The 12,693-nt window shown below is 37.5% G+C and overlaps 1 protein-coding gene across 5 annotated transcripts in view; it reads left to right on the top strand.

Annotated features, from left to right (window-relative positions):
* SSBP2 (single stranded DNA binding protein 2) overlaps positions 1 to 12,693 on the top strand; it is a 189,617-nt gene that overhangs the window by 39,751 nt on the left and 137,173 nt on the right. For all 5 annotated transcript variants that reach the window (XM_071731479.1, XM_071731477.1, XM_071731475.1 and 2 more), the window contains exons 2-4: positions 4,659 to 4,731; positions 9,636 to 9,697; positions 11,316 to 11,400. Coding sequence is in view for 4 of the 5 variants with exons in the window: in XM_071731477.1 (XP_071587578.1) it covers positions 4,659 to 4,731; positions 9,636 to 9,697; positions 11,316 to 11,400 (220 nt within the window). In the remaining variant the exon portion in view is untranslated. The remainder of the gene's footprint in view (positions 1 to 4,658; positions 4,732 to 9,635; positions 9,698 to 11,315; positions 11,401 to 12,693) is intronic.

The following is a 12,693-nucleotide window of genomic DNA, read 5'->3' as shown; positions in this document are numbered from 1 at the left end:
ACTGCACTTTTTTTCTCAGCTGCATGAAGCTGTGTCTAATAGCTGCTTGCTTCTGGCTGGCTTACTGTGCAGGTTTAAAGAGAAGGCAGAAGCTAATTTCTTGCATTTCCTTACTCTTCTAAGCTCAGCTTTTGAACTTCATGGAAAAATGTGGCCATTCTCCATTTCTTTGTCTCCTTAGAGGTAACAATAAAACAAACTCAGTGCTTGAAGTTCAGACTAGACAGAAAGCAAGAAACCTTTTATGGACAAATAATGTTCTGAAAGACTTTGTGAAAATAACTTTGACACATCTTCTGTAGACATTTTTTTGTCCATACCCTACTACACAGTCAATGAAGCTTTCTGGTGCTGTAAAGAGAGTGTGACTTGAAGCACTTAAGTGAGGTACCAAAACCAGAGGAAGTGAACATCCTTGTGGTGCTTTCAGTTTTTCATTTCATTCTGTGGAGATTTAGGTGTTAATCTTTTGACTTGGAACTAGGAGAGGTGACTATTTAGTTTACATCAAGGGATGTACTGCAGCAAGGCTTTGGTTCAAAGTTCTCATTAAGTTCATTTTGTCTTCTACCCTTAAAATATAAGAAGGTCATTTCCACAGCCCAGCTGGAGTGATTGCCCCTTTTTTCCTGGTCATATTCTTGGAAATGGTTGACTAGAACCACTTAAATGATTCTTCTCTTTGGAACTCAGCAGATACTATTTAGGATGTATGAATGCCTTGACCTACTAGAGCAGAGGCTTCAAGCAAAAGACACCAGCTTAGCTTAGCAAAATGTGTCTACTTCTTACTGCTGCAGTGCTCTAGACAATATTTTTTTTTTTCTTTTTCTTTTTTTTTTTTTTAATGGAGTAAATTTATCATTAAGTCATAGATGAATGTGTGATCTAATTGTCTTCACAGGGAAGAAAGAACTCTGGCCTATGGCGTGTTTCTAACAAAAATTACTTCAGCTTCCAATTACTTCCAATTGATTGGAAATATTTTTTCCTCACATTACTCATGGAATGTCAACAAGTATGCAAATGCAAAAATTTAACATATGTCTCCTTGCTGCTTTAACAAAGGGTTCTCACACCAGTTTAATGAGTAAAAACTGTCTTTTAAAATGTCACTTCAAACCCAGGCCCTTTGTTATTGAAGATCATAATCTCACTGCTCTTTTACCTTTTCCTGTTCTTTTAGTTTATTCATTATTTAATAATATGCACTCAGATTGAAGTTACTTCAGTTCTGGTGCTACATTGTATACCTGGTCATTCTTCTTGTTAACACCTTGTTGCATCTTTTGGGGGTTTCTTTGCTGTCTTTCCTCAGAGCATCAGTTTCCATTGACATTTTTGCTGCAACTAACACAGTAAGGCATTAGTATCTTTCTTTTGATCTCTGTGGTAAATGCATTTATTTCTGAATGAGGTATAATGTTGTTAACTTATGTAAAGACTTCCTGACAGCATAATAACTAGGGCTGGACCAACAATTTAGATCTAATAAGACCAAGTCACATTATTTTGTCTTATGCCTTCTGTCTCACATCTGTTTGGGGAAGGTGGTCCCAGCTTTCCTGTCACAGGAGGCTCGCAGTCCCCTTACCTGCATGGTCTTGGCTCTTTAATTTGCTACAGGTCAATCATCTTGGAAGCCTAAAACATGCAATATTTATTATTTTCCTGGATCTGCCATGTTCATCTACCACACTTAATGCATGCAGATGTTTTACCTCTTTATTTTGGAGCTAGAATGCTTAGACAAAGATAAAATAAACCATGTTAAGGTGTTGAGGTCAGAGTTTGGTTTGGGGCCTTTCAATGTCACCTAGACCAACCTCTCTGCAGTGAGCAGGGACATCTTCAACTAGGTCAGGTTTCTTATAGCCCCATCCAACTTCATCTTGAATGTTTCCTGGGATGGGGCATTTTACCACTTTCTCTGTGCAACCTGTGCCAGTGTTTCGTGACTCTCATTGTAAAAAATTTCTTCCTAATATCGAGTCTAAATCTCTCCCCTCACTTTAAAACCTTTACTCCTTGTCCAAAAAATTGCAGGCCCTGCAAAGATGTCTCTCCCATCTTTCTCCCACTTCAGTTACTGTAAGGCAGCTCTAAGGTCTCCCAAAGCCGCCTTCTCCTGGCTGAACCCCAGATCTTACTGTTTCTTCACAGGGAAGGTGTTACCTCCCTCTGATAGTTTTTGTGGCTCTCCCCTGGACCTGCTCCAACAGCTCCAAGTCCTTTTTGTACTGGGGGCTCCAGAATGAGACAGAGTACTGCAGGTGGAGTCTCACCAGAGCAGAGGGGTCGAATCACCTCCCTCTACCTTCTGGTCACACTGCTTTTGGTGTGTTGATTGTGTCTAATCATCACATTCTGGGTCAAAGTTTTAGGGTGGTCTTTTTTTTTTCAGGGTTGAAATATCCTGGGTTTTTTTGACCAGTAAAGATGAGCACAGGGTAGTGATGTTAACCTGCACAGCTGCAGGATCCTCAGTTTGCAGGTAGACTCTTGGAGTCCTAAACTGAGACTCACAAATCTTTCTCAATATTAAAGTATTGCTCTGTCAGCTTGGGTTTCATTGTGCAGTATTTGCTAAAGCTTTCAACAGATGGCAGACTTATGAAAGTGGTGTACCTGCAATAAATTCCAGGGGTTTTTGTTGTTTTGTTTTTTTCTTTGCAGAGTGGAAAGGATAAGATCACGCAAATCCTTTTATCTGGACTGTGGGCTTCACATTTTTAAAAGAACAAAATAGGGAATCTCAGATGAGAAATGAGGTGCTTTAAAGCATGACTGGGTATTCAAATCATTGTGGCTGATGTAGGATGTGACTCCTCTCTGTCTCTCACATCTTTTTTAGATCTTAAAATTTGTGTGCAATTTTTATCACTTAAAAACTGAATGGTAGTTGAACTGGGAAGAATTAGGTGGAGAAGGTGTGATTATTTTATTTATTTTATTTTTTTTTTTTACCAGACTGTTATGCTTTTGGAATGAGAGGCCAAAGGGTATATGATCTCCTGCCTCTCCACAGAAGCAAATCACTGTGCCCTCTCTGAGCTGCTTAGCAGTTGGCACTGGATCATGCTGTGCTCCACCAGAAGAACCAAGTGTTTCCTGTGTAGCTCCCTGAGCTCTGCATATAGAGCAAATATAGATGACTGCTTTGTAAAATACTAAAACTTAAAAAGTGGGCATGGCCCTTCTCAAGGTGCAAATTAAGAAGTCACATGTTTGAATATAATTTTTTTTTCCAATTTGAGAAAAATGTGCATTTTTGCTTCTGAAGCTGGAGAGAGAATAAAGTTGTGTGTGTGTGTGTGTGTGTGTGTGTGTGTGTGTGTGTGTGTTCCACTAGTGCAAACAACTAGTGAAAACAGTTTTTTATGGAATGACTCTCCTAGATTTTAATATTTCACACTTTATAGGTTACTGCAGTAATTACTACTCTGTCAGTGTGATGATGACAGTTATCTAATATTGCATAATGTTTCAAAGAGTAACAGCAAAATAGATATTCTATGCCTCTCTACTTTAGTGAAAGTACATATTATGGAATATGAATAGAAAAATGTTTCAAATAAGAACAGTGTATCATGAAGTGCTTTAATTTCTTCAAAACAGTTAATCTAGCAAATTTTAAAGACTTGCATCCCGATTTTCCTTTCTTGAACTGAGATGTTTTCTAGACAATTTCCAAGCATTATTTTTAAACCATTCTTTGAAATGAGATTTCATTTTAAAAGATTTGAAACATGCAGACAGTCCGGAGTCTCTCTGGAGAATCAGCTGAAGAATAGGAAGTATGACTCCTTTGGTTTTCTAATTCACATCTAGCCTACATTACCTCTATCAATAGATTCTTCTCATTATTACAGCTCTCTTTTTTTGGGTTGCTGCACAGGCTTACCATCCCAAGTTGTGGTGGATAGTCATCTAGCAAATGAGTCCTCCTTCTGCAGTGAGATCCTTATCTTATTCTAGCTCTTTGGACTTAGTTGGAGATGTACTTGGGTACTGGAGAGCCCTACTTGGGAAGCTCCTCTGGATGCTGTGAGAGTTGTTTCTACCTCTCTTGTCACTGGAACTTCTAAATGCACAAGTCTGAATGAATCTAAAACTCTGTACTTCACTTGAGATGCAATTGTACTGCATACCAGGGATGGAAGCTGGGATTACTTTTTCTGGTGCAGCCAAAGTTTGCATTCTTTTTGAATAAACATGGGCTTCGGTGTTGTAACAGCTTGACACTTCTCCTGTAAAAAAAAAAAAAAAAACTGGAAAAATAATAGGAATTGCTGTATTTGTGTATCACATCTACAAGTAAGCATGGTTCAGTGTGGGCAAATACAGAGCAGCGTTAGGTCAGCTGTTAGCTCACTAGACTTTTGTCTCAATGGCATTAAAAAATGTTGACAATTAGTAATTTGGGGGGTTAATAATACTTGATTAACTACTGTTTAAACATCTGCACTCAGGTTGACCTGCATGCCTAGTTTAAAATTTCTGGTGCAGATAATAGATTTGAGATGTTTAGTATATAGTTGTCAGTGAAAGGTTTGTGAATAGAGTGCACTCCAAACTTCGGGTTATCATTTGTTCTAAAGAAAGAGGAACAAACAACTGCACAATACTAAATATTGTCCTTTTTATTTATTTTTCAGATTAGCACTGTACGTATATGAATATCTGCTCCATGTAGGAGCACAGAAATCAGCCCAGACGTTTTTATCAGAGGTATGTTTCCCCATCCCTTTTTCCCTTACACAACTTTGCAGCGTGTGCAAGTGAAATAAATATGCAGCAGTCTAGAATGAACTGCAGTGACAGGCTTGAATTTCTGTTTACACTGATTGGCATAGATTTCTGATTCTGCAGAAGCCAGTTTGCCATGTCATTTAACATGCCTTTGCATAACTATTTTTGCTGTAATTTATCTCTGTTCTGTGACTTTCTGCTACGCTGGGAAAAGATTAATCTGTTTTCTGTAACAAATGTGCATGTTACAGAGTACAATTACAATATTCTTTTTTTGTAGACCTTCAAACTTTACAATTAGATATATCAATAGGATATGTTAGATACAAAATTCTGTGTTCCAAAATACACAGAAACCATGTAACTGTCACACACTTGCATTTCTCATTCTTTTAAGCACTGCTGATCTCTCTGTATTCTTATGATGCTTCACTTCTTTTCATCTGCTGAAATCAATTATGACTACAACCATTTAGGTCCTGTTTCCTGATCACTTTCAACTGCTAATGGAATTCATACCTTTACACAATAGGTTTTATTTTTCAGAGTTTTTCAAAGACTTTGTATTTGCCTTTTGAAGATTGAAGTAAATTATGTCTCCTTAGCATTTTACATTTACTCTGGGATACAAAAATTTCTGTATGCCAAACATATTGAGGTCTTTTGGATGTATTATTGCTGTTAATTTTCCTTTGATGAGAACATTTAACTTAATAATGGTCACTGAATAGTGAGCAGAAGTGAAGAAAAAAGTAGGCAAGAAGTTTTACTAGGAAAATTTGCTGCTTCAACTGATACTCCTTCAAAAGCTACTAATTTTGGAGGTGAGACAGGGAAGCATTAGAGTCCAGAGCATTGTTTTGGGGCATTTAGAGAAAATTCACATAGCAGAGAGAAGATTATGTTTGTAGTAAAGTGTATTTCTGACTATTGTGTTTTTGTCTTTTGTAAAGCAGTGGAAAAATAAGAGAAAAAATAATGGATACTATCATCCTGGCTTTCTCAAAACAGCTGTCACTTGTAAATACTACATGGCAGAAGATTCATTTTTCTAATTTTGTTTTTATGATGTACTTGCAAAGTGAGCCAGTGACTGAAGTATAACTGGTACAATATTTGGATTTCTAGAAACCATTCAGTACTGTGCCTTGAAACTTAGCTTTTAAAACTCATTCAGTCTTGTGCATAGAAAAACTCTCAGGTCTGAATGAATGTAATGTGATAATACATCAGATCTTTCAAATAAAGACTGGTAATAGCCAAAGGAAAGTGAACATGGGGCAGGGACAAATCATAATGTGTAGAGTTGGTATGAGGTGTCTTAGACTTAACACAGAGCTGTGAGTTTATTTACTTTATTAGCACAGCAGAAGTTAATATGATGGTGACAGTACTTGCAAATGGTTATCATTCAAATGGAGAAACTAAAAAATTATATTTCAGCAGATTCAGAAAACTGTACACTAATGTGGCTTGAAGAGAATGAACTGAAACGCAGAAGTTAAACAGCAAGTTGTAAATGTAGCAGAAAAGTTACAGTAGTTGACTGTGTAGTAGACCAGTCTTAACATTGTAATGCCCATTCAGTCCTTGCTGTAAACCACAAATACCCTGACTCTGAGCAGTTTCTTATAGAGCAAGTATTGTCATGTGGGGTGGAAGCAAAAGAACATCAGTTGACAGGTGCAAAAAAGTCTTTAGTGATTTATGATGTAATGAAAGTTACAATATTCCATGTGTTTTCATCTTTGTCTGTCTCATGACTGTTGAGAAGCAACTGCCCTGCTGTGGTGAGCTTCTGAGACTACTTCAGATGTAGAGGACAGCCAGGTGCCACTGAAGGAAATTTGGATTGGTTTGGTAAAAAGCATGGATGTATGGGTTCAGTGCCCTCTCTGTTCTGGCAGTCTGCATCTGTCAGAATAGTTTGGGTGGACTTCATTAAAGGTAACAAAGGTCAGAGAAGCTGTAGCACTGAATGTTAGGGCATAAGAGAAGATGTCATACATAGGTTGTCTGAGCCATATGGCAGATGGTAACATCTGAATGTGTATAAAGGACAGAAGTTAAGAGCCTTCCTTAATGATCTACCAGGGGACATAGCTAATAGTACTGGAAGGAAATTCAGAAAAGGAAAATGGAATCCACTCTGCTGCTAGATAACTTAGAGGTGATTGTCTTAAGCATGCCTTTATTTTTGTAATGTTTTTTTTCCAGTTTAAATTTCATAGAACTGACCCACAGATAAAGAGATGCAGAACCTGCCCCATAAGGAAAGAATGAAGGAGTTAGGTCTCTTCTCCCTTAGGAGAAGAAAGCTCATCACAGGGTCCCAATACTTAAAGGGTTACAGGGAAGAGGACAGAGACTTTCCCATCTTAAGGAGGCCTGTGGGGAATACAAAGGACAATGGGTACAAGTTGTACAGGGAGGGGTTTCATCTTGACATGAGGAAGAGATCTTAGTGACAATAGTGAGAAAAATCATCACAGGAACAATCTCCTCAGGGATGCAGTGGAATCCCCATCACTGGAGGTTTTCAAGATGCATGTGGACAGGGTGCTAAGTAATCTCCTCCAGGCTCTTTCCCATAAAGGGCTACACCACATGATCTTTCAAGGTGCCTTCCAATCTGAGCTCTTCTATCATTCTGTGATTCCATGAGACTGTAAGTTTCTGCTGATCTTTTAGTTAGGAGGTGAACTGTGCTTCTTGATTCTTACTGAGTGCAGCCTTCAAAGCTTTGTTGTCTTCCTCTCTAAATTGTAGGACCTCAACCTCATCTAGCATTTTCCTGGATCTCTAGGTAGCACAGATGTTTTCAGTTTGTTCATTCTAATGAAACTGATACCTTGGTCTGCAAATTTGCTTCCTTTTAGGAGACATGGCATGAAGTACTGGGTTGAAATAACTCAGCAGCTGTTTCAAACCCTGCTCTGAAGAGCTTATATACTGCTGAGACTTAGTGAGGGCTTTCTACACAGACATGATTTTTACACTTAACTGAATAATTTTCACAATTCACAAATTTCAAAATTCACAAATACTTTGGTATTTGTCTTTCTGTTCCTGGTAGTTAATGCAAATCCTTCCAAGCTATTCCCAGTGCATGAAAGGTGGAATCACACCTCAGAGGAGTGTATAGGAAGTGTTATACCTTCATATTATATACACATGTGTGTATATACATACATATACATACGTATGTATACATACGTACATACACATACATATACCTTCATATACCTTATACCAATTATACCTTTTTGTGTGCCAGCAGGTAATCAGCAGCTTTTATAGACTAACTACAAATACATTAATTATATATTGACGAGGTAGTGGTGGGGTTAAGTGCCATGAAGTTGTTTCATCTTCCAACTTTATGAACAGAGGTGAAAGTGCCTCAAGGCTACCTTTTAAAAGTAATTTTTAAATAGCAAAATTATTTTTGAATAGTGGTATTCATATAATGTATCAAAATTTTGCTAGTTTACATCATATGAATGTGAAGAACATTCTTAGGTGTACAAATTACATATTCTCCTGCAAGCTACTGGCAGAACTTATGTGTGTTTAAATTTCTTTAAAATTGGATATGGACATTAAATTGAGGTTAAGAATAAAAGTTTTAGTCTCTTGGAAAATGCTAGTTCCTCTTGCAGTATGAATACCTGCAACTACCTAATATAGCAAGCTTTTTTTGTATTTATATATATATATATCTCTTTAAATACCTTTCGTATTGAGTCTCTTTAAGTATTTCATTAAAATAATTTTCATTTTGTCTACCACTTAGTTTTGTCTCTAGAGCATAATGTGCTTTGTGTTTAAACATTTTTTTTAATAAACCAAATTGGACAGGAAATAATGTTATGAGTCGTTGTAACTGTAGGAATTTGGAGTGCATGCAACGCCCTAGTTTCCACCCAGTTTTAACACAAGACATTCTTGTGTTAGGTGTTGTGTGGATTTCTGCAAGACCTTCAGTTAATTGCAGCAGAGCTCCTTAAGCTGTTATATGGGCTTTATTACTGTCGAAACTATATAATTTTGTAGTTAAGGACAAAGTAATGACTATGGCATTACTAAAATGGTTCTGTGATCATAGTTAAGATACAACATATGGGAAGTATTGCGGAGAGACAGAATTCTCAGCCATGTGCTGAGTTGTCTTACAGATTTGCCAATCAACAAGAGGAGAATGAAGTCAAGGGTAAGGATTCTTAAACAGCATTTCCTCTGGAAAAAGTGTTAAACAAAGCAGGTGTTCCGGGTGCAAAAGAATTCAAAGACAGGGTAGCTGTTCAGGAGGGGATGCCAGTGTAGACAAACAAAGCCAAAGTAGCTCTACGTTTTCACTGAGTGGTGGAAGATTGGGTTATAGCTGATGCTGCTCATATTTGCCACGTTACTTCAAACAGTAAAGCACTCCTTGAGGATTACAAAACACAGGCTGGTGTATATGTGGAGGGAAGACTGCCACCTGCTGAATCAGTGACACTAGTTCTGATGTGTCTTTCATGTTTTCCTTCATGAAAACTGGAAAATATTTTAGATAATTTTAAGGGTACTTTTTAACACCTTTTTTTTTTTTTTTTTAATCATGAATTTAAATAATGCATATCTCAGTGGTGCAGTGATACAAAATACATTATTAGTAAAATTGTATTCAGAATCTAAAAATAGCCTTCTAAAATAAGCTTGTCTGAGTAATGAAGTGTGATAAAGTAAGCAATATGAGTATCAGGACTGATCATGATAAAGCCTTTCATAACTCCAAAATCTTTTCTTCTTCCTCATTTTGCTATCTGCATGAATAATGTAATGCTTTTGGTAACGACGATCAAAAATGTACACATCTGTTTTTTATTGTTTTCTTTTAGATAAGATGGGAAAAAAACATCACACTGGGGGAGCCCCCAGGATTCTTGCACTCCTGGTGGTGGTAAGTATCACTTCTCTTCTGATTTTTACAGTATGTCAATTGCTAGTTCCAGGAGCTGGCAGCAAGAAATTCAGCATTGTAAATGTGATTCTGAACATTTCTTGTTCAGAAAGGACAGAACAGAAAATTAGATCTAGGAAGAGATACAGATATTAGAAACTGGTAAAGGAATATTACATCTTGCACATTGATGAGAGCACATCTTGGGAAGATGGTGGCCTGCAGTTCTTTCTTCATCACATTGAAGTGAATTTTGTGCATTTAAGAGATTGTTCTACAAATCCTAAATAATTGCATTTGAAAATAACCAGTATATACAGAGACTCTGCAGATAGATGAGACCTTCCTCAGTCTTTAGTCCACAGGAATAGCACATGAAAATAATTACCTGAACCCATGCTACCAGCCTTTTCAAGAGGCAGTGTGTAAGCACAGCCTTGGTGCTGCTGTGTCTCCATTTGCTCTGTTTCTCTCAGCACAGGATACAGGTAGGCACAGGGTTGACTTGTAATCTTTTAATGCAAGCTACCATTTGCTAGTATATAGTAATGTGCAGAGACATTTGTGTAGAACTGTGAAGGAGAAAAGGATGCTCATAGTCACCATTAGTTGTCACATGGTATCAATATGCTCCTGTTTGAAAGAATGCAAACTACAGAGTTTAGTTCCAACTGTCAGGAATACAAGAATTTAAACACTTCAAAGTAGCCCTGTTTGAACTCAGGTGATTTGTATAGCTGCATGGAAGGTAGCCTTTTCTTCATTAACCTTTCTTCTGTGACCTTTCTTCAGTGACCTTTCTTTTTAGTGATATGATGAAAGCCTGGCAAGAACATATTGCATGTATGTCTGAAGTTTTCATTATCCTTAATTTTGGTCATCTGCAACAGTGCTCAAATTTTGCACAAAAGAGAAATACTATCAAAGTCTAAACAAAATGTATTCTTTAATTGTTCTAACATAATTTCATTTCAGAAGTGTTAAAACAGTGCATAACTCCATTGGAAGAGGGTTGGAGGGGAAGACTGATGGGAGTATTATAATTCTTCTGCTCTTTATAACTCAACATACCCACCTATTTCCTACTCTTGTTTCTCTGGAAATTTCTGTTTAAAGCATGGCATTGGACCCTGGAAGAATCATACATTGGGTTGGAAGGGACTTTAAAGGTCATCTAATCCAACCCCCTGATGGAAACTGGAGGGAACTCCCAGTTTTCTCTCCATCTTACTGCCTTTTAGTGTCATTACAGATCTATCCCTTCCCATGCCTTGTGAAAGTTAATTGCAGCAGTCCACAGAGGGATAAGGCTTAAGGCAAGAGTGTTGGTAATATACTTTATACCCACAGACCTTGTACAAGGGAGTAGTTTCTTGGTCTGTACTACAGCAGTACTAAAGGAATAAGCACTGCTTGCCCTGGAGGGTCAGCAGGACTTGATTCCTCAGAGATGTTTCACACATCTAAATTGTTTCCCAGAGGTGTTTTCATCCTTTGGCAAGGAAGTGAGTGTTCTGTTCCTGTGTATGAACATGCATGTATGGTGTGTGTACACCATAAAATCTTCAGAAGTATTACAGCTACTTTCTCACCACCTCTGTAACTTCTTAACTTTCAGTGTATTTTGGGATCTCTACTGTGCAGCTCCAGAAAGACGAGAAACATGTGAACATTCAAGCGAAGCAAAAGCGTTTCATGACTATGTAAGTTGTGTCTGTCTTTACCACACTTTTAGTAATTGAGTGTATAAACGTGATAGAGAAGTATTTCTGCACTGCCGTGACTCAAAAACTCAAGTTGCTGTCAAATATAAGTCAGTTTTCTGGTTGTGCCTTAGAATTAGGATTAACTAACATGGTGATTACCAAGGACCATGTGAAAAACTCCTGGAAGCCATCTCAGAGATCAAAGTGCTGTGACACGTGTTAATACAGAATGTCCTCCTGTCACTACCCCACAAACACATCAGGCTGGTCACAAAGGTGCAGAGCAAATGAAAGTGCAGCCAAGTCCTGTTGAAGTAGCCATGCTCTGTCAGTGCTAAAGGAAAGGTTATTCAGTAGATGGAATTGGTCACCTGGCCTCTGTCTGGACTACACTGACTTCAGGTGTACTGTTCTTGAGGTATTTTTGTATCCTGAAGTAGATATTTTTCATCAGTGTATTTAACACTTAAGCATCGTAGAACGAGTTAAATGCAAAATCATCTGGTACAGGAGGATGGGGGGAATAAAGGGGAAAAACATTATACCAGTTTTGATTCCTTTGAGACTTAGTTCAAAACACAGCAGGAAGTTTGGTGATGTTTTGCCTGCAAGACTAATAATAATACGTTTAGAAACTAGGGTTGAAAATACAGCAACAGTTACATTCGTGTTTCTCTTGTTTTAATGATGTAAATTAAGTACCCCAGTAATGTAGAGCTGCATTCCAGAATTGGGATGGAATTTGGGTTCCCTCTAAATTAGGTGATTTAATTTTTACTGATGAAATTCTTAGGAGACTGACCACTTGTGAATTTATTATTGCTTTAGGCCAATCATATAGTCTGAAGACAGAATATAACTTGCTCAAAGTGCAACTTAGAAACCACTTTCTTTGAGCGTTTTCTTAGAAATACTGTCTATTTGTTGCAGAAATGTATTTTTATAGATAAATGTAAAATTAGACTGCTATAGCCATTTCTGTCTTACAATCACAAATTTGAAAAAACGGAAATTTATTCAGCTAAGTGACCATTTTCCATTTTCTGTTGTCAGTTTCATAATGTCTCTGTATCCTATAGTACTTGAGCTAATGGTGATCTTGTTACGTACTGTTCATAATTACTTGTTCTATAAATGTGCTATGAACACAGTTAGAACTGTCCAGAATATTTTGCTTGCAGACTCATGCCACCTTAATACCTAATCTAACGTTGGTGGTTAGATTATGAAGCTAAGTGATAAAGAAGCTTAAACAACTTTGCACAGTCATATGTGGGCTACATTGAACTA

Source organism: Heliangelus exortis, chromosome Z, assembly GCF_036169615.1.
Source record: "Heliangelus exortis chromosome Z, bHelExo1.hap1, whole genome shotgun sequence".
Taxonomy (NCBI): Eukaryota; Metazoa; Chordata; class Aves; order Apodiformes; family Trochilidae; genus Heliangelus; species Heliangelus exortis.
The sequence above is the reverse complement of the archived record's forward strand: the minus strand, read 5'-3'. Positions and strand labels throughout refer to the sequence as shown.